This window comes from Gopherus evgoodei, chromosome 7, assembly GCF_007399415.2.
Source record: "Gopherus evgoodei ecotype Sinaloan lineage chromosome 7, rGopEvg1_v1.p, whole genome shotgun sequence".
Classification (NCBI taxonomy): Eukaryota; Metazoa; Chordata; order Testudines; family Testudinidae; genus Gopherus; species Gopherus evgoodei.
Window position 1 is genome coordinate 130,474,204 of NC_044328.1, and position 20,351 is coordinate 130,494,554.

At 44.0% G+C, this 20,351-nt stretch overlaps 1 protein-coding gene across 3 annotated transcripts in view; it reads left to right on the forward strand.

Annotated features, from left to right (window-relative positions):
* Positions 1-17,459, forward strand: part of CCDC36 (coiled-coil domain containing 36) — a 71,290-nt gene extending 53,831 nt beyond the window's left edge. For 2 of the 3 annotated variants that reach the window (XM_030569753.1, XM_030569752.1), the window contains exons 4-8: positions 962-1,119; positions 3,738-3,786; positions 8,200-8,287; positions 13,883-13,986; positions 14,833-17,459. In XM_030569753.1, coding sequence (XP_030425613.1) covers positions 962-1,119; positions 3,738-3,786; positions 8,200-8,287; positions 13,883-13,986; positions 14,833-16,158 — 1,725 coding nt within the window. In that variant the 3' untranslated portion in view covers positions 16,159-17,459. The remainder of the gene's footprint in view (positions 1-961; positions 1,120-3,737; positions 3,787-8,199; positions 8,288-13,882; positions 13,987-14,832) is intronic. The other variant, XM_030569754.1, reaches the window with a different exon arrangement.
* The last annotated feature ends 2,892 nt before the right edge of the window (positions 17,460-20,351 follow it).

A 20,351-nucleotide genomic window follows, 5' to 3' on the forward strand; every position in this document is an offset into this window, starting at 1 on the left:
ACACTTATACTGTTCGTACATACTTGAGGATCAAAATAAAGACACTTGTCATTAGAGATAAGTGAAGAGTCATTGTGCCAGTTTGTGGTCTAAGGCAATAATTCAGTTCTAGCTTCTTTCTGACCCCTCTGCAGTTTGCTAAAGTCTCACTCCATTGACTGCAGTAGCTTTTCATCCAACATGGAAAAGGAAATTCTCTCTTCAAGATGAAAGAGGGCAAGTTGGTGTGATTTGCATTCAGATTAAATTAAAATTTAAGGGAAAGTTGATTCCATTTTGCTCAGCATAGTATTTGGAAAGTTTGTAGGATGAGAAGGAGGTTTTTGCTGCTTAAATATTAAACATTAAAAATCTTGCCTTCAAACCCATATTGAAGCATATTAAAAACTGGCTTCCAGTGTATAATGCTAGAATATTGTGGTGATGTTTACATGCCAGCAAAATATTGTCATGTAGTAGGAAGCTCAGCATCAGCTATTTAAGTTAAATAATTTACAGCATATCTCACTGTGGGAACTTGAATTCTTTCACTGCTTTTCCTCCCCTGAACTTGCTGTGCTTTCATCATTTCAAGCCTGTACTGTCCAGCAGTGCAGCATATGTTCTTTCCTTGGACATATCTGGTGTGTTTGGCAACAGCAATCAGTACAGTGCACTGCACAGAGCAAAATAAGGGAAGCGTTCTTTTTATAAAGTACAATCTAAGTAAAGTTTCACCTGCTTTCGTCTGATGGGAATACAGCCAGCCTTCCTTCCCTTCTGCAGGAAGTTGATGTAGCTACTGCATGTGAACCAAGAATCTCATTAGATTCTTAATCTGTCTGTCCAATCCAGCTTGCCACACCCAGTCACTGTGGTGCCCCATGGTCTGCAGAGAACTTGGTGCATGTATGTTTTTTCTAATGAATGTTATGAATATTGTTCCTTAAATATTGTCATTTTCTCCTTTTTCACACAACAGAGCGAGCCCAGTATTTTTACGAAGTACCAGACAAAACCTCAGTTGTTTGGTGGCGATGAAAAGGAAAAGAATTCATTTAATTTTGGTGTTGGAAAGCTCAAGAATGTCTTGGAGCAGTTTGAAGTGAATAAGAAAAAAGTAAAGGACAAACATGACAGGTATGCAAGAATCGATTACAAACTGTGATTATGAAGGCAGCTGGCATTCTCTTAGCAAAAACAACCAGTAATATGACTAAGCTGTACATTCCTGCAGGAAATGTTTCTAGATGTTCTCTGATTGGAAGATGTCACAGGCTGGAGAGTGTTATACTTACAATGTAAATTTATATAATGGCTTCTGTCAATAAATCAAAAGGAAGTGTAAAGATTTACACTGAATTTACCTTCATCTTTCAGCAGATTTTGTTCCGTGCAGCTTCCCCGTGAAAACCCATATTTCTCTACATTCAAAGGGTTGTGTTCTGAGTGATCAAATGGCTCAATGCATCAGCATTTACATATAGAATAAAGAAGGCGATTGCTAGGCACATTTGTGTGGAACTGAATAGGATTATAATTACATATTTAAAAATGTACACCTATACCATTTTTATTTTGTATGTAAGATGATTAGCGCTTTATTTTCTGCTGAGACCACCTTCATTTCCTAATAAGCTCTTTATCATTTACTAAAGATGCTCAGGTACATGCTAATCCCATCAGGTTTTGTTGAGCAAAGTAAGGGCTTCAGTCTCCAGTACAAAGAATGACAAGTTCTCCAAAGGCTGAGAAATAATTCCTAGCTCTGTGTATTTCATTAAAAAAACATGAGAAAATACGAAAAATGAGTCCTAGGTGAACTACGTTTTGTGGAAAGCCTTTAATCAAACCAGATTTGTATGTCACTGACTTTCTCTCCTGAGATATTTTTAAAGGTCTCTGATAATACAAAATTTGAAATTATAGTTCCTATTAAGTGAAAGTAAGGATTGTATATGTGTGAATAAAGGGATGTGCAAATATTTAATTTTAAATGTTTACACAAAGTTCTAAATTCTGTTTTGTTCATTCTGTGAATCAGTTTTGGTTTTCCATAAGTTCCAAAGAAAATATTTTTTAAAAGATGCCATCTGCACAGCGTTATTACTCTTGCGTCACAGCGCCCAGCGCAAGCCACCCCGGCTCAAAGTTTTTTGATCCTCTGAGACAGTGGATAATGCATGAGTCTTCCCTTTATTGCCCAGTTGCACAGTACTTGCTGCCACTACCTCAGCTGGCAGAACCTTCTCGTTAGTTCCTTCTCGGCTATAGTCAGCCAGTGAGTTGAATTACAGGTAAGTATAATTGTCCCTCTCAGAGGAGAGAATATGTTCTGTTAAGTACAGTATCTGTCCAAGTGTTTTTAAAGAAGTGTTGTAATTTGTAAAGTGATGTGATTCCACAATGGACTTGCAGCCTTATTTAAACTCAGGAACTTGGCAAAATCAAGGGCACAGTAACATTGTCAATTCATGATTTTCAAGTCATTCTAGGATGCCCATGGTACTAAAATGTGTCCTGAAGTCCAGCCTTCCTTCAATCAGTGTAACTATCCTCCTGGAGTGTATTGTATGTGATCAGATCTTCTGCCTCTCACCGGAGTAGGAGAAGTTTGCTATCAAAAGGAACCAATTTTGGAACAATGTTTTCATCACGTTTCTAGATCACTTTTGTTAGAAAGAGAAATAACTAGGCAAACAAAAGGAAGTCCTGTAAAGATTCTACCTAATCTATTTTAGGTTTTAACACAGCACCCACCTATCAGCCTAGTACCTGAGTGAGCTCTTTGCTGAACCTCTAGTGCAGGGAGAGGAAGGGGGAGGGGGGGAGGGGTAATATCCCCAGTGGAACTTCAGCAAGTGATGTAGAGTTGTGTATATATTGCAAGGGGAAAGCTCACTCCAAGAATTAGACAATTTTTATAGTAATAATCATCACCATTGTAAAGGTAAATATGATAATGTATCAAGTTGTATCCCCACCAGTTTGACTATTGCAAGGACCCTCCTCTTTTCCCTAACAATAGAACTATTTCAGTGCACCTACCTACCCATAGGTTATTAGACTCTGCCTCCCCTGCCCTTTTGGATGCTGCAGTTTGAGTCCATAGATGATCAATCGAAAGTGATCTGAATTCTCAGAAAGGGAGATAAGGTAGCTCTTTGCTTAGCAACAGTCTTTGCATTTTGCCCTTGATAGGTTAATCATGAAAAGCATATGAATTCTGATTGGCAAGCACACATCAAAGAGGTAGATTAATTTACAGAAAACACATTCAGTCATTCAAATAAAAGGCCTTTGTTACCCTCTGTTACAGTTCTTCCTGACACTGGCCTTGTCTACACTGAAGATTTTCTGAAATTTTCCTACAATTGCTTCAGCACTGTTGCTGCTCTAGTGTAGACCATCTGCAGGCATTTCACCATCATCTTGTGTAGTCCTATTCTGAGCTGACAGCATGTTGGTAAAAATGCTAATAGCCAGTCTACAGTTCCCACCATTGCTTGCATCTCTGGAGTTGTACCAGTGCTAAAGCAAGAGTGGGAGGATTTTTAAAAAATCTTTGTCAGAGGTAAGGCCACTGAGGTTTTTCTAATGAAAGTAAGGTGATTTTTAAGGGGTGAAGGACAAAGTCTCTTATTCTGCATTATGTCTTGCAATGTTTCATGCCTCATGATCCCCCTAAGCTTTCTCATTTCTAATTGTTTCAGTATTGTTTACATACCTATTTTGTGGTCTCTGTGTTTCCATTTTAGTGAAGTTTTAAGCACCTTTATTTCCAGTGTCAAAGAAAGCATTCAGGGGGTAAGTAAATCCAAATGCCAAGTTGTAGCCTTTATCTAAAATTGAATTGTGGTTCTGCATTAAACTGTGTCCATAGGGCGTGAGCTCAGCTCCTGTGACACTACAGTTTTCAGATCAATAAGGTGAGTTACCCTTTACAATTCTCTTAGATTGGGAGACTCTTAAGAGCACACAAAGAATGAATACAGTGACCACAAACACAATTACAAGTAAAAAATCTTGTTTGTATAATAAATTACATGCACATACCCATCTACGCAACCTGAGAGAGCCCAGTAATAGCTAATGCCATATTCATACTCACATCCCCAGAGCTATTACAGAGTCTGGTGGATCTCTCAACGGGTGGTCATGATAGAAGGGTAGTTCCTGCTGAGGTCTTCTCTTGGAGTCTTCCCACCCTCTGCCTACCAGGAAACTGCTTGTTCTGACTATGCCTAACACCTTGTGCATATGCATGGGAGTTCCAACCTCTTTTTATCTATCTGTACTTCCACATCCCATACATTTTGCGGTGCCCCACTTTCCAGAGGTTGTTCTCTTAGTTCCCCTTTTTTCTATTTACATGTAACCCTTCTGCCCATTTGAGTTGGCAGCAACAAGGGCTGGGTTCAGTATTTAGGGGTTCTGTTTTAATAATGCAATGCAAAACCGGCTCGAGCCCCCACCCAGTGACCTGGGACAATTACATATCACCCCGGGGCACATTTAAGAGGCAATACTTTTTCTCTTGCAAGCACTGTTTTAGTGTAGCAAAATCATTTTAATAAAAGAGGGAAACAATGCAGCATTATGTTGGGGAAACACCAGAAACAGGATTTATAACACAAACCATGAGCAAAAGACCCACCCCCAAGTAAATTTAGCAGTATCCTTTTCCCGTCAGAGTCTTAAGTCCAACAACCCAAAAGATCATCCCAAAGGTCCAACACCCCAAAAGTCTCTGTCCCTGGTCAGTGCAGCCCTAGAGTTCAAAAGTTTATTTGCAGAGTTTCACACGCCCCAAACCTGGGTGGAAATGGAGGGTGGGGAGAAGGAGCACACAGGGTTTTAAGGGGCACTTTATGTGGTCCAAGACCAACTGCCCCACCTCTCCATGGGGTTCTGCTGCAGCCTTCACCACGAGCCGCTCCGCTTTGCCAGCTGCTTAGCAATATATCCTCAGGCTCCCCAACAAGTTCACACAGCACTCAGTGATTTCAACTCCTAGTGATCTCAGCTCTTAGTAGGGGAGCCCCGGTGCTGGTGCACCATTAGCCCAAAGTGAATTCAGCACAGCAGCCTGTAACTAGACTCTTAATGAAATTAAAATTAGCTCTAGTATTCAACAGTGGAGAGAGGAGGAGGTGCAACTGGTGTTTTAGGCCCTCAAAAGGGGCCCACACCATCAGGTACAAATGCCTGTACCCAGCCTCTCTCTATTCACAGGGTTTTGGAACCCATGTCCCTTGTCTAGTGAGTGTATGTAGTTGATGGTGAGTCCCTTGTCATAAAACAGTTCCACTGGCCTTGATTTACATAATCAGGGTAGCAACACTTTATTCTTCCTGCCCCAATAACAGAGAAGCTGGGGATCCCACAGCAGCCAAAGTGACCATTTGGGCAGCTGTGGGCTCATGCTAGCTGGGGTGGGTGTGCCTATGCAAACAAGACCAGCCCCTGAAGTTCTTTTCCACAACTCACCACAATTCACCATCAGATGTCAGCTCATCCTGACTCTGCTTACATACATATTATTGATATTTACGTAAACAGCTGCCACTCATGCCAAAGCACCAGGCCACTTCACTTGTATATCAGTATAGATTAAAATGATTGTTAATTGTATAAGAATGTAGTTGGTGTTTAAACTTCATAAAAACCATTGGCTATTACATGCATTGTTTTTAATGTATATGTATCCTGTTATAATGTTTATATTGTATATACCCTGGTCATGAAATAACCCATCAAATGAGAAAGAAGCTGTGTGCAATGCAAAGGAAGAACTTTAGCACTAATTTGTGCACATTTGAAGGCTAGTGGTCATTGTATATGAGTATCAGAGATCAAAGACTCTAAATGCACTCCTGTCTCTCCACCAACCAAAGAAAGAGGCCACATGGGTGGTGACCCTGTCAGCTTGTTTTCTGTGAGAGGAAGCTATAAGTTATGGATTCAGGGAAAGATCCTGCATCTCTAGACTGTTTAGGCTCTTACAGGGAAGGGTACCAGAAACAAAGCAGAGATCCTAAGAGATAATCTGGGTATTCTGAAAAGACTTTTGGGAAATTGTAAGTTTTATATCACTGCCACCATTTGGAATTGTATACTGTGACTCACCTGTACATATATTTTACCTGCTTTAACCTCTCAATAGCTCTCCTTTCCTTTTCTTAGCTAATAAACCTATAGTTCGCTTACTATAGAATTGGCTGGCAGTGTTGTCTGTGGTGTGAGATCTAGAATGCAACTTGGCCTGAGTGAGTGACTGGTCTCTTGGGACTGGGAATAACCTGGAATATTTATGATTTTTGGTATAAGAGACTATCACTAAGTCCAATTTGGGTGGCAAGATAGACTGGAGAGTCTAAGGGGACTGTCTGTGGCTCCAAGGTAAGACTGGTACAGTGATCCAGGAGTTCACATTTTGTATTGGCTTGGTGAAATCTAATTATAGAACACATCATCCATTTGGGATTTCTGTCCTGTTTTTCACAGCTTGCCCTGCGGTGGGCACTCATGTTCGTGAGCCACTTCACTCTTTTTCCATATCTGCACTTCCACATCCCATGAATTTTGGGATACCCCGCTTTTCAGAGGTTGTTTATTAATTCCCCTTTTTCATATTAACATTTACATAAACATGTTCCCATGGTAACCTGCAGTCAGAACAAAATTTTCTGTGATGTTACAATCAGGTGTCTTGCGGGATGAATGGATACATTGTGGCTTATTTTCCTGTAATATTACCTATTGGCACACCTTTTACAGTAATCTTACGGTTTTATTGGCATAGGGTCATGTCATAAACAGATAGCTAAGGGTTAATGTCTCTTTCACCTGAAACACCTGACCAGAGAACCAATCAGGAAACCGGATTTTTTCAACTTTGGGTGGAGGGAATTGTGTGTCTGAGTCTTTTTGTCTGCCTGCCTGCTTTCTCTGAGCTTTGGAGAAGTAGTTCTACTTTCTAGTCTTCTGTTTCTAAGTGCAAGGACAAAGAGATCAGATAGTAAGTTATATGGTTTCTTTTCTTTGGTATTTGCATGAATATAAGTGCTGGAGTGCTTTGATTTGTATTCTTTTTGAATAAGGCTGTTTATTCATATTTCTTTTAAGCAATTAACCCTGTATTTGTCACCTTAATACAGAGAGACCATTTGTATGTATTTTTCTTTCTTTTTTATATACAGCTTTCTTTTAAGACCTGGTGGAGTTTTTCTTTACTTCAGGGAAATTGAGTCTGCACTCACCAGGGAATTGGTGGGAGGAAGAAATCAGGGGGAGATCTGTGTGTTGGATTGCTAGCCTGATTTTGCATTCCCTCTGGGGGGAATAGGAAAGTACTTTTTGTTTCCAGGATTGGGAACAGAGAGGGGGGAGTCTCTGTGTAGTTTCACAGAGCTTGTGTCTGTGTATCTCTCCAGGAGCACCTGGAGGGGGGAAGGGAAAAAGGATTATTTCCCTTTGTTGTGAGACTCAAGGGATTTGGGTCTTGGGGTCCCCAGGGAAGGTTTTTCAGTGGGACCAGAGTGCCCCAAAACACTCTAATTTTTTGGGTGGTGGCAGCAGGTACCAGGTCCAAGCTGGTGACTAAGCTTGGAGGTTTTCATGCTAACCCCCATATTTTGGACGCTAAGGTCCAGATCTGGGACTAATTTTCCTGTAATATTACCTATTGGCACACCTTTTACAGTAATCTTACGGTTTTATTGGCATAGGGTCAGTCTTACGTCATCCAATCACGTCAAGTCTCCTTAAGCTTGAGGCCTAGTTTGGCTAAACTGAAATCTTACAGAACTTAACCTGTAGGCCTTGCATTACAGCCGTACTTTACTTATATACCTAATACACACTTGTCACTCCTAAATACTTGTCAGTCTTATACTCCTATAATCCTACCATTTAAATCTAATAATCACACATTGATTACATACGAAATGACGTTTGAGTGAACCATAACAATAGATCATACAATTAAATGAATTAATTAGCTACAAAGTTCAAAATAAAGAGGTTAGAAATATTGCAGTGCATTAATTTTATTTTTAGTTTAATGGAATGATTACCTTTTTGAATGACATTTTAAACTATAAATAAATACTCCTTTTTGATGCATTCCATTCAGTTTTCACAATTTATTGCAAATACTGTAAGGCAAGTGAATAGATGACAAACCATGAATTTTCTTAATTGTCTTGATTTTTGCAGTTGCAAACATGCTTGGACAAGTTTGAAGGAAGTTTGGATTCAAGAAATAAATCCATTTTGGATGGCTTGGAAGCCATTTCTAAGACCTGTAAGCACTTGCTATATTTCTGTTAATAGCAGAGGACATTGTCAAACTGCCGAAGTTAGTGTGTTTTCTCCAAGCTGGGAGATAAGACTAGTGGTGCACTCTCACACCATACAAGATCATGGGTTTGTCTACAGCCGCTTGTGTAGGGAAAGCCCCTGGCAGGCCGGGCTGGTTTGTTTACCTGCCCCACCCTCAGGTCCGGCTGATCGCAGCCCCCACTGGCTGCAGTTCGCCACTGCAGGCCAATGGGAGCTGCTGGAAGTGGCAGCCAGTAAGTCAGTGATGAACTGCGAAAATCTTAACAACCGGTTCCCTCACCCTGCAAGGGGGTCATGGCCCGCCCCCCGGGACTCCTGCCCCATCCACCCTCCTTCCCTGTCCGCTGACTGCCCCCTGCTGCCCCATCCAACCCCTCCTCTCATTCCTGATAGCCCCCTGGGACCCATGCCCCATCCAACCACCCCTTCTCTCTGTCCCCTGACTGCCCCTGGAACCCTTGCCCCTGATTGCCTCCCACCGCCCCTTTCTGCCCCACCAGGACCCTTGCCCCTATTCAATCCCCCTGTTCCCTGCCCTCTGACTGCCCCAACCCCTATCCACCCCCCTCCAACCCCCGAACTCCCCTGCCCTTTCTCCAACACCCCTCCCTGCCCCCGTACCGCGCTGCCTGGACGTGGCTGGCGGCGGTACAGTCCGGTTGTGGCCGGAGCTGGGAGCTCAGGGACGTGGGGTCAGGACAGGAGTCGCGCGGCTGGAGCCCAGGGACAGGGGAAACGGAGTCAGAGGGCCACGGCCGGAGCCAGGAGCCTGGGCACGCAGGGCCGGGGCAGGAGTCGCAGGGCCGGGGCAGGAGTTGCACGGCTGGGGCCGGAGCCGGAGGGCCGTGGCCAGAGCCAGGCAGCCAGGGATGCAGGGACACGGCTGGAGCCAAGCGCCGGGGCCGGGCAGGGCCGCGACCAGAGACCAGCCGGGCACACGGCCCTCCTTGTTCTCTCTACCTCTACCTCTACCTCAGCTCCGTCTTCCTGGGCCTGAGCGCGAAGCCTGCTTGCTTCTCAGCCCTCCCAGGCTTCCCATGCGAACAGCTGATTCGCGGGAAGCAGTGGGGGAGGAGAAGCTGGGCGGAGCATTCATGGGAGGAGGTGGAGGCAGAGCTGAGGTGAGCTGGGGCCACAGCAGAGAGCGCTTGTTAAATTTAAACGTGGGACAACCGGTTCTAAAAGGGCTTCTAAATTTAACAACCGGTTCCAGCACACCATTGCAGTAAGTCCCTCGGCCCACACCGCTTCCAGCAGCCTCCATTGGCCTGGAGCAGCGAACCGCAGCCAGTGGGAGCTGGGATCGGCCCAACCTGCGGATGGGGCAGGTAAACAAACTGGCCTGGCCTGCCAGGGGCTTTCCCTGCACAAGTGGCGTCCCAAGTTTGGGAAACAATGGTCTATACTCATGATCTTTCCCTTACCAGTATTTGCCATCCATGCACATTGTTCATTGCTGTGTCAAGCAGAGTTCTGAACTGTTGTTTTTTTCAAGAGACAACCACTATGCACATCTTTGGCTCTGTGTAGATGATGATCGTTATTAGAATACTTGGAGCACTAATGACCCTTATAATTAAGGTTACCTGAACATTACATTCTGAGCACCCATTTTCAGGTTTTCACAACTTTCTCAAAATTTTCATCTACCAGAATTAAAATTTCCAGGCCTAGTCTCTGCTTGAAGTTTTTGGGGTTTTTTAAGTTTGAGGGGGAAATCGTAGTCATTTCTGAGTATGAGACAAATGGAAATATACTTTCCCCATCATAAGAAAAATGTTTACAGCCCTGTTTGAGTATACCTGGCCCTGAGGTGGTTGGAAGTAGAAGGTCGTTATAAGGAAGAGTGCTTTGGAATGTTCCAGAGAAAATTCAGTCCAGTGTGGCTGAGCTCTGTGTCTGTGAAAAGTCCCACTTGGTGATTGTGCAGTAGTTTTTAATGCTAACAGTGTTTGTAACAAACAATCTGACAGTGTTCCAAAGAGGCCTGTGTTACACTGGGAGGGCAGCTTTGCTACATACTAGAAAGTTAAAGTGGAGTAAAGATTTTGCATTGGGTTTAGCATAGCTTTGTAGGAGCCCAGCTTCATTTACTGTGTAGCAAAGAGTGGATTAAGGAAGACAGGGTTCTGAAAGACACTCTGTCTTCTTCATTATGACCCTCTAAAGGTGAACAAGAGAGAGTCTAATTCTTTCTTTACACAGTGAAGTGCCCATTGGCTTGCATAGCTGGAAAACTGTGGGTTTGATTCTTGTTTACATGAAAATCGTTTTACATTGCTTCGGTAATATCAAGGGGCCCTGAAGGGGCCCTAGTATAAATGAGAATCAGCCCATTGTATCAGCCCAGAAAGCTTGCGCTACATTGAAAACTTAATGTTTTCAGTGGCTCCAGCTGCCCATGACATAGGAATGCTCTGTAGGAGCCTTTGCCTCACTCTCTGTACCTCTTGTATAGAAATTATTTCCATGCTCTCTGTTTTTCTGGTAGTCCCAGAGTAATGCCAAGCAGCAGAATATGCTACTCCTGTTTTACCTAAGGTTTTAGAAAGATTTAAATGATTCATTTACATTATGAAAGTGTACGTCACATGGTGTGCACATTCCATACACAAAGGAAAAACGCAGTCCCAATCCCAAAAGCAAAAGAAAGAGCAAGGGAAAGGGACATGTCATACAAACAAGCAGGGTGAAGACTGGTGCAGTCCTCTTGGCTCCTTGTAGTTTAACATAGGAACTAGTTGCCCCATCTCTGGTTGGTTGATAATTCTTGACCTAACCCTCTACAGATCCATAATTTCTTTAATATATTGTCATGAACTGGATGAAGTCTTGTTATGGGTTGAGTTAAAACATTGTTCAAACTGATGTGTGTACGAGCTCGTCAGTTAAGTTAGCTGTAAGAGACAGTTAAGGGACCACACTTTAAACAAATACTTACTAGAGTCTGCCCAGAAACTAGCACCGGGTGGGCCGAGGATTCCACTAGGTGTTGTGACAGGACAGGGGTGTGCGAGAACACTCAGAGACTGAGATCAGACAAGAACAATGGGAGAAGCAGAGGCAAAAAGTAAGAAAGCCCATCAGTAGCCTGTGAAAACAGTATGACCCTGGGAAAAGCGAGAGAGAAAACCTTTGGATCTATGGACTAAAGACATTAGGGGCTACAAGCTAATCATAGAATATCAGGGTTGAAAGAGACCTCAGGAGGTATCTAGTCCAACCCCCTGCTCAGAGCAGGACCAATCCCCAACTAAATCATCCCAGCCAAGGCTTTGTCAAGCCTGACCTTAAAAACCTCTAAGGAAGGAGATACCACCACCTCCCTAGGGAACCCATTCCAGTGCTTCACCAACCTCTTAGTGAAATCATTTTTCCTAATATCCAACCTAGACCTCCCCCACTGCAACTTGAGACCATTGTTTCTTGTTCTATCATCTGCCACCACTGATAATAGCCTAGCTCCATCCTCTTTGGAACCCCCTTTCAGGTAGTTGAAGGCTGCTATCAAATCCCCCCTCACCCTTCTCTTCTGCAGACTAAATAACCCCAGTTACATCAGCCTCTCCTCATAAGACATGTCACACACACACACACACACACACACACACACACACACACACACACACACACACACACACACACACACACACGTACATCTCTCTCTAGTTTGTCCACATCCTTTCTGTAGTGAGGGACCCAAAACTGGACACAGTACTCCAGCTGTGGCCTCACCAGTGCCAAGTAGAGGGGAATAATCACTTCCCTTGATCTGCTGGCAATAGCCCTACTAATACAGCCCAATATGTCATTAGAGTTCTTGGCAGCAAGGGCACACTGCTGACTCATCCAGCTTCTTATCCACTGTAATTCCCAGATGATGTTGAACAAAACTGGCCCCAGGACCGACCCCTGGGGCACTCCGCTTGATACCGGCTGCCAACTAGACATTGAGCCGTTGATCACTACCCGTTGAGCCAACAATCTAACCAATTTTCTATCCACCTTATAGTCCATTCATCCAATCCATACTTCTTTAACTTGCTGGCAAGAATACTGTGGGAGACCGTATCAAAAGCTTTGCTAAAGTCAAGGTATATCACGTCCACCACTTTCCCCATATCCACAGAGCCAATTATTACATCATAGAAGGCAATCAAGTTGGTCAGGTATGACTTGCTGTCATAAACAGATAGCTAAGGGTTAATGTTCTTTTACCTGTAAAGGGTTAACAAAGGGAACCAAACGCCTGACCAGAGGACCAATCAGGAAACAAGACTTTTTCAAATCTGGGTGGAGGGAAGTTTTGGGTGTGAGTTCTTTGTTCTTTGTCTTGGTTTGGTGACCCTCTTGGCTCTGAGAGTGATCTTTCTCTCTCCAGGCTTTCTAATCTTCTGTTTCCAAGTTGTAAGTACAAGGATAGTAAGACAATAGGTTTATATTGTTTTTTTTGTATTTACATGTATGTAGTTGCTGGAATGTTTTAAATTGTATTCTTTTTGGATAAGGCTGTTTATTCATTTTTTCTTTTAAGCAATTGACCCTGTATATTGTCACCTTGATACAGAGACCAATTTTATGTCTTTTTTTTTCTTTTTATATAAAGCTTTCTTTTTAAGACCTGTTGGTGTTTTTTTTAGTTGGGGCTCAAGGGGATTGAGTCTGCAGCTCACCAGGGAATTGGTGGGAGGAAGAAGACAGGGGGAAAGGGAAAATCTCTTTGTGTTAGATTTACTAAGCCTGACTTTGCATACCCTCTGGGTGAGGGGAGAGAGAGATCTGATCTCTCGGTACTTGTGCTTCAAGGACTTGAAGCAGGGAGTATCCTAGGGTCCCCAGGGTGGGGAAATCTGGGAGGAGGTAAAGAGGGGGAAGGGAAGTGGGTTATTTCCCTTTGTGGTGAGACTCAGGGCATCTGAGTCTTGGGGTTCCCCAGGGAAGGTTTTGGGGAGACCAGAGTGAGCCAGACACTGGAATTTTTCTGGCTGGTGGCAGCGATATCAGATCCAAGCTGGTAATTAAGTTTGGAGGTTTCATGCTAGCTTCTCATGTTCTGAACTCTAAGGTTCAGATCTGAGTAGGAGAGTTATGACACTTGCCCCTAGTGAATCCATGTTGACTGCTCCTGATCACCTTCCTCTCCTCCAAGTGCTTCAGAATGGATTCCTTGAGGACCTGCTTCCTGATTTTTCTGGGGAGTGAGGTGAGGCTGACCAGTCTGTAGTTCCCTGTGGAGTGTGTTTAGATTAGAAACATTTAGTTCTATATAGAAGAATGGAGTTTTGGTATAAGATTGTATAGGATTTTTCATCTGCACACTTACTTTGCTTTGCACGTATTAGGCATTAGTAATAGTGTTAAGACTAATTATTGTGGGGAGGGGGAAACTATTGTATGTCCTATATTGGTGACCCAGAAGATTTCAGCTGGCCAGTCACTATGATTGTGTAGCACAGCAAAACATTTCATTCAACCCCCCGCGGAAGAATCAAGCAGTATTTTATTCATATTTACAAATTAAAGAGTAAATGCAGTTTTTATTAATTTCCTTGTTTAGTGCAAGAGACTGCTCAGTCCCACTATGAGTCAGTGCTGAATGCTCTAACAGACAAAAGCCAAACTGAGCAGGTATTACTGGAGATGGAGAGGAGACTTGCAGCTGTAAGTTCAGAAATTCATCTGTTGTGCTGAATCTAGGTCCTGAATTTCTCCCATTTCTTAAAAAATACTAATGAAATATTAGATTATGCCTTCTTATGATAGGTTATGAAGATGAAAGTTACCATTCTAATGGAGGAAAATATGTATATTAAAATGCTAATTCTAGGCTAACTCTGCCATCTAGTAATCGCGCATTACGCTGCCCTGCAGGGATCCAAACCGAGGTGTTGATCATGATCTTTTGTTCGCCAGGATAGCAGGTGCCAGTCCCAGAGTGCTGTCAGTGTGGTGGTGGCCCCATTTCCCAATGCTATGGGAGCTGTGCTCTGGATGGGCCTGGCTTCTGGCAGCTTGGAGAATGCTGGTGCAGTATGTCTCCGATAAAGAGGGATGAGCATGCTTCTCGTGGAAAGTCAGGTCAAACAGGGCCTCAGGGAGAGAACAAGGGACTTAGAGGGAGCAAAATATGACTTGTCATACAGGTGCAAGATTGAAATTTCAGACTTCAAGCTGCCTACATGGAGCTGGATTCCCAGAAGGGCCCCACAGTATATGTTTGTGGCAAACAATAAGCCACAGGAGGAAGTGGTAGGTTGTCTTCATGAAGATAGGAAGACACCACCGTGAATTAGAAATTCACACCACCCAAAGAAATGTTATCACCATATTGCTTTTTGAAAACATGGCTCTGCACAGAAACATCCCAACTGCTGATACTTGGGTTGATATGAAAGCTAAGTGGACCATCTAAGATTTAATACTAAAGGGGTTTTGGTTTGAATGTTACTGTTGGAGTTTTTAGTGTTTGTTGCCTAATAGTTCTACTCTGCTGACTACTTTCCCCAGAAAGATATGGAGATTTTAGATGTGAAATCCAACTTGCAGTTACTGAAGGAGAGTCTGGAACTACTGACATCTCAGCAGAATAAGCAACATCAGAAGCTATGTGAACAGTTAAATCACCTACCGTTTCCCAACATCTTAGCTGAACTGCAGACATTCATTTCCACTTCCAGATTTCCCAGCTGCATAAAGGATAACGCATCCCAGACCTCTCCAGATATATTACAGGACCTCTGTCTCACCAGTCAGGAAAAAACCTGCTGTCAGTGCTATCAGACCATGAGGGTTTGCAGAACGAGTTCCTTTCAGACTCAGCTGCACACCATGACAATGGCAAATAGACATGGAAATTCCCATATGAGGAATCACATAGCTAAAGATGATTCAAACAGGACTGATTTAAACACAGTTGCTGGAAGGAAGGTCAATCTCACTACTACAGCTTTACAAGGCAAAGAAAACATGACTATACAAGAGATGAAGTCTGGTTTAGAAAAGCAACCTTCTGCTAACAATCCACCTTGTGCCTGCTGCTCCAACACTGATGTTTTTGGGGATAGTCATGAGAAACATCAGCTGCTTACTCAAGAAATACCTCAAGCCACACCACTGAGGATGGTAATCAGGAAAGACTCTAAGGGAATCAAAACTATCACTCCTTCACAACAAAATCAGAGCCAACTTTGCCAACCTCCTGCACAAAACAATATGGCTGGAAGAGACAAAGACTTTGCCACAGACAACATGATGCATATCACAGTTGTAGGAAACGGACTAAAAAAAGAAAAGTCCAAAAAACTCCGCCGGAGTAAATTAACAGTGAGGAAAAGAATGTACGTTGCTAAGAAAAAAGGAGACCTTTCCAAGTGTCCTGACAGTGGTCTGAATCAAAAAATGACCAGCAGGTGGATGGAGTTGGAGGATTCCAGAAAAAATTACTCTCCCACAGATACAGTTACACTTCATTCAGAGAACTCTGGCCCAGGGTCTTCAGCTCCCAGTCACCAAAAGCTAAGCAGGGCCCAACACGGGAAGAAAGAAAACTCCTTGGCAGTGCTCCACTCCCATGAAAACCTGGAACGGCTTGCAGCCAAGAGAAAGGGAATACTGGAAAGTAAGAGGAGAGTGGATATTTGCAATACCAAAGGGACTCTCTGTTTCTGGGATTGCTCTCCCAGGGAGAGTGACATAAAGGGTGAAAAACGGATGAGCTGGTTCACTCTCCCAAGCACCATGGCTTCTAATAAGTCGTGTCTTTCTTTCGCCCCTGCCCAGCATAAGAATCCAACATTTTGCTCCTTAGTTTTTGATAGTGATTATTCTGATTGACATTTTCAGTTTGATTTTCCTGATGTATAACAGAAGTTTGGCTGGTTCAATCCGTTTTTTTCCTTTAGTCTGTTGGGTTTTTAATTTCTCAGGTTCTGTCACTCTTTAGACGTGGCACATAACTGAGCATGTGGCACCTTGGAGCCCTATATGGAGGGATAAGGCTTTTTCATACACAAGGCATCCCTCTCTGGAAAGATACAAGATGTACTCAGCTCTAAACTACATTGACGTGTCATTGGCAAGCTTTGGGTATTGTAAATGAGAATATATTGCTGTATTCTGTCCAGGGGCAAGGATTCCCTTTCACCTGGGAAAGCTGTCATGCTCATTATTATTTTTATATTTTGGTGTTTCCCTGCTCCCTTAGCGGAAATGCCATTGTTCTCTAATTGTTGTCATCTTTGCTTAGCAGAAGAGGCTCTGTGATGCTTGCCTAAATTTCTACTAGCTCGAACCCTGCTAGCAGGCTATGGGGCACAGAAACACAGCTGAGTCTGTTGTTACTATATCTGGAAGTGGAATCTATTTAAAACTTTTTAAGACATGTCTGTGGCCTAGGACTTTCATTCCAGTTTTTCGTTCTTTCTCTTTAGAGTGGTTCAGATGGCTAAGGACTGAATCCTGGTCCCACTGAAATGAATGGGAATTCTTATGATTGACTTCACACAATTAAGATTAGCCCCAGGTCTTTTGCCCTATTCTGGGTAAATGTACCTTTTGTGTGAAAAAAAACCCCTAATATCTTGTTGCATTCACCAAATACAGCATTTCTTCTCCTTCCGGGCTTATTTCTCTGGTCACTTTCTTCAATTTCAGTCTCTTTTTTTCTCATCTGCATCTCTTAGCTAATCAGGAACTTGGTCTTGTGTGTTTCTAGTGTATTAGGGCCTCAAAGAAAAGCCTAGAAAGGTGGCACTCATAAAACAAGGTGCCCAGAAAGACCCTTGGTTCTGTCTGTTTTTGTTTAAAAGACTGAAGTATTTCTGGTTAACAGTGGTTTCAAATTCATAGGTTTTAAGGTCAGAAGGGACCATTAGAATCACGAGTTCTGAGCTCCAGCATGACACAGGCCATAGAACTCCACCCGAGGAATCCTGCCTCCAGCTCCTAGCGTGATGGGACTCCTCCAGCAGCTCCTTTAGAAAGGCGTCCAGCCTCGAGTTAAAGTTTTGATCACTTCAAATAATTTTATTCTATTTGATTTCAGAATCAGGTTTGCTCTGACAAATGAAACACTTCAATATATAAGAGAGAGATCTGCTGTCATGAATATAAATGGCCTCACTTTGTCATTCCAAAATAAAAAGACCTTGTTTATCTATTACTTGATTATCAAGTCCATTTCTTCATGAATGTCAAATTTCTATGTAATGATTTCAGGGGATAGGCTCTTATGCTTGTATTGCTGTGGGTTAACAGGCAGATGCTGTTTAGCTTGTTTGTCTCCTACAGATGATATAATTGGGATAATTAGTTTTATTCAGCTTGTCTGATATTTAACGAAGAGGGATAACATCACTTTTTTTAACTCTGTAATGTCAGATTCTGTGTTAATGCTCTTTGGTGAACATGACAGGTGACATTTTCAATCCGTGTGGCAGTATCATCTGAGGAACTAACATGTCTCAGGCAGTGACAGCAACATAAAAGATTAAGTGAGTCTCCAAGATGTGAGTGCTGCAGCGGGGCGGGAATGCACACCTTGTGGTCATAGGCACTGTACATGCGAGGTCAGACCGCATGGAGGGCACCATTTTATACAGAAATGAAATGGCAACCGCCACACAACGTGACTTAGAGCACACTGTATGTGTGAGGGTACACCGGCAGGGACGGAGTACACATATCCACAGACACCTTTGCTACCAAACAGACAGTCGCACTACTATAGGATTCAGTTTACTCTGAGTGAGGCTGACGTGATGGTGGTCAATCTTCACTGCGTGGTGCCACTGTGGACACCAAGTGTTAGCATACCAGCTGCACTAAATCAGTTGTCCTTCCCAGTGTAATCCCACAATGCTTCTGCACTCTTCAGGGATGGCTTTGACTCTTAGAGCATTAATTCTATCATCTGTCAAGCTGCAGTCATCTCCGTCCCAACACCTTCCTCCTCCAGGTGTGGCAGCATCAGAGGTAGCACTCAGGTCCTCTCAGCTCCATAAGGTACCCCTAACACTCAGATTAAATGGGCCCAAAAAGGACAATAAAATATAACTGCAATAACATGTAGATTCAGGCACTTCCTTTCTGCCTCAGGGATTCTCCTGAGAAACACATAGGGATTGCCAGGGCTGTCCACCTGCTGCTGCAGCATCTCCACACACCCAAGGTCTGAAAAACAGAAAACAGAAGAGAGTCATTAGCTAACAGACTCACTGCAAAGCTCTCCCTCATTCAGTGAGCACGGTCCATTCTGGGCACTGAATGAGGCAGGGGTCCGGTGGGATAAATAGGATGTGATCGTGTTATTCAAAACGGTCTCATATGCACAGGCACAAAGCAGCTGGATTAAGGTGGCACAGGCAAACTTAAAACTGGCATTTCCTAACTTTTGGATGATTAAAGGAACATTAAGGTTGCAGAGTCAATGTGATTTTTCTGGTGCGTGGTGTGGCATTATAATGCAACAAATATCCTGGCCAATACTCAAATGGTATATGCCCTCAGGTGACACCACTGGCCTCCCCATGGTGCTCCCCCCCATTTAACATCCCCCTGGAGAAGTGATGCCATGCTTGGAAGGTCACTGCAGTAGCTGGAGGAAGAAATGAGATTGGAGAAGTTCATGAGCCATTTTATAAACCCTGTGAGTATCATCGAGGGTGTTTGCTGCATTCCTCAGTGTACTTAGCACTTGCTATGTTCAAATCACAGCTCGACCTCGGCTGCAGCTGGGAGTGCTCAGCACTTCTGCAGATCAGACAGTAGGTATGTACGTGGCTCCGCGCGCACCACCGGGCAATGCACTAGCTCAGTCAGAGCTAGCACCAGGGTGTCTCCTGGAGTGGAATTTACACCTCCAATTCAGCAGTGTGATCACTGGATCAGCAGTTACACTTCCCTGTGCCTACCTGATAGATTGGAGTCGGCTTGAGAGAGCTACAAGGCCAATTAGCCCATTAGCCCAGAAAGTAGAGCAGGCCCAGGAAGGGACTGTGGGGGGAAGGGGAGGAGAGAGATTGGCAGCTTTCTGAGAGTCAGAGCCAAGAGACCGCTTCTGCCCCGTCTCTTTAGCCACAAAGCACTCAGAGAGCTTGGCAAACACCTTGTGCAACTGATTTACAGCATTCTCCCCATCACCCTTACAGACGGGTGCAGCTCTGTAATGACACATACGTACAGGCGCCAACTCCCTGGAGCACCCACGGGGAAAAAAATAGTGCTCAGCATCCACCGGTGGCCCCACGGATCAGCTCCTCCCCCTCCTTCCCAGCGCCTCCTGCCCGCTGCAATCAGCTGTTCAGCACCGTACAGGAGGCGTGGCTGGCAAGGGGGCGGAGCGATGGTGGGATGTGCTCAGGGGAGGGGGCGGAGCAGGGGGCAGGAAGAGATGGGGTGGGGGTGAGGCCTTGGGGGAAAGGGTGCAGTGGGGGCCAAGCCTGGGGTGGAGCAGGAGTCAAGCACCCCCAAGGAAATGACAAAGTCGGCGCCTGTGCACATATGCCCCTTAGCTCACTCTGCCACAGACGGGGGGAGGCAGAAGGGATCTTCCCCCTGAGAGAGCTCTCCTGGCTCTGACTCTCAAAAGCCTGCCAGTCTCTCTCCTCCTGCCAGCGGTGCGGGGGGGGGGCGGCAACACCCCCTGCGTTGAAGTGGTTTCCATCCTAGCTAGGGTTTGCAGTTTGATTCAGTGGCTTTCTGCATCCCCATTGTAAAAACTTCCCATGTCACCACCTCCCACTGAGGGCTTCCTTCCTGGGCCTTCTCTGCTTTCTGGGCTAATAGGTTCATTAGCCTTGTATCTGTCCCTAGCTGATCCCAATCTGTCACCTAGGCGCAACTTTGCATCTTAGGGTTTCTCCGGGTGATTAGCTCATGTTCAGCTGGTTATCTACCATGATCCCTAGGTTGTTTTCAGTGTCACTACTTTCCAGGCTACAGTCCCCCGTTTTGTAAGTGTGACCTGCATTCTTTGTTCTTTGATGTATGACCTTGCATTTCGTTATGTTACAATGAGCCCACATTAC